The sequence below is a fragment of the Arabidopsis lyrata genome (assembly GCF_000004255.2).
Source record: "Arabidopsis lyrata subsp. lyrata unplaced genomic scaffold ARALYscaffold_895, whole genome shotgun sequence".
Lineage (NCBI taxonomy): Eukaryota > Viridiplantae > Streptophyta > Magnoliopsida > Brassicales > Brassicaceae > Arabidopsis > Arabidopsis lyrata.
This window is the reverse complement of record NW_003301986.1, coordinates 1,556-2,390: the sequence shown is the minus strand read 5'-3', so window position 1 is coordinate 2,390 and position 835 is coordinate 1,556. Positions and strand designations below refer to the sequence as shown.

At 35.7% G+C, this 835-nt stretch overlaps 1 protein-coding gene across 1 annotated transcript; it reads right to left on the bottom strand.

Annotated features, from left to right (window-relative positions):
- Positions 1-5: 5 nt before the first annotated feature.
- LOC110226116 (probable long-chain-alcohol O-fatty-acyltransferase 6) lies at positions 6-595 on the bottom strand (the record flags this gene model as incomplete). The annotated part of the gene is given in 2 exon segments (XM_021016773.1): positions 6-251; positions 254-595. Coding segments are annotated over 2 exon segments (588 nt in total), but the record flags the coding sequence as incomplete, so codon positions are not given.
- Between the last annotated feature and the right edge of the window lie 240 nt (positions 596-835).

Genomic DNA, 835 nt, shown 5'->3' with positions numbered 1-835 from the left:
CATCGGTGACCCCAGAAGTCATATAGAGAGGTGGCTAAGTATGGTTCATTGAATTGTGGCTCGAGATCACACCCTAGAGTGATACTGACGAGAAATTTTATCAAGGTCAAGGAAATCTCAAGCTCTAAGTATATATGCAGAGCATAGAGACCCAATAGAAAATTCGGAGGAAGAAATTGTTTGTAATCATACACTTGTAGTAACAAGGCACCAAAGATGAAAACTTTAAGGGCAAAAACCCATTTGGGGAATGGTTAGGATTTCCAGGGTTAGGGTTTATTTGAAACTTGATGGGGAAGCAAGCAAAGCAGATGAATTGAAGGAGATTAGGAGGAAGTGGGAAAAGAGGACCTTTTTCTAATGCAAAGAGGATGAGTTTTGGAACTGCAAGACCTGAGAGGAAAAAGGCTATAGTGAAAGAGAAATGAACAGTGGAGAAAAACATAGGAAGAGCAAGAAACAAAGCACAAACAGGAAGAACAGAGAGTAATCGAAGTATATTGGTTTTGATTTTGGGTGGTAAGTAGTAACAATAAGTTACTGAGATGATTGCAGAAACCCATACTTCGATGAATATCTTGAGTTCTTCCTCCATGATTAATGGTTATGTGATGATCCAATAAAAATAGGAAATGTTTACAGTTATAGTATATAATCGTGGGAGAGCAATTAATAAGTACAGTATGTTTGTTACACATTTAAGGAAAAATTCATTGGCAGTTGTTGAGTAGTTAATGGCTCTGGATATCTTAGTACTTTCCTCTTTTATGATATAGTACTATAGTAGGAGTAGTATTTGAAATTAAAATAAATAAAGTTTTACCATTTATAGTTT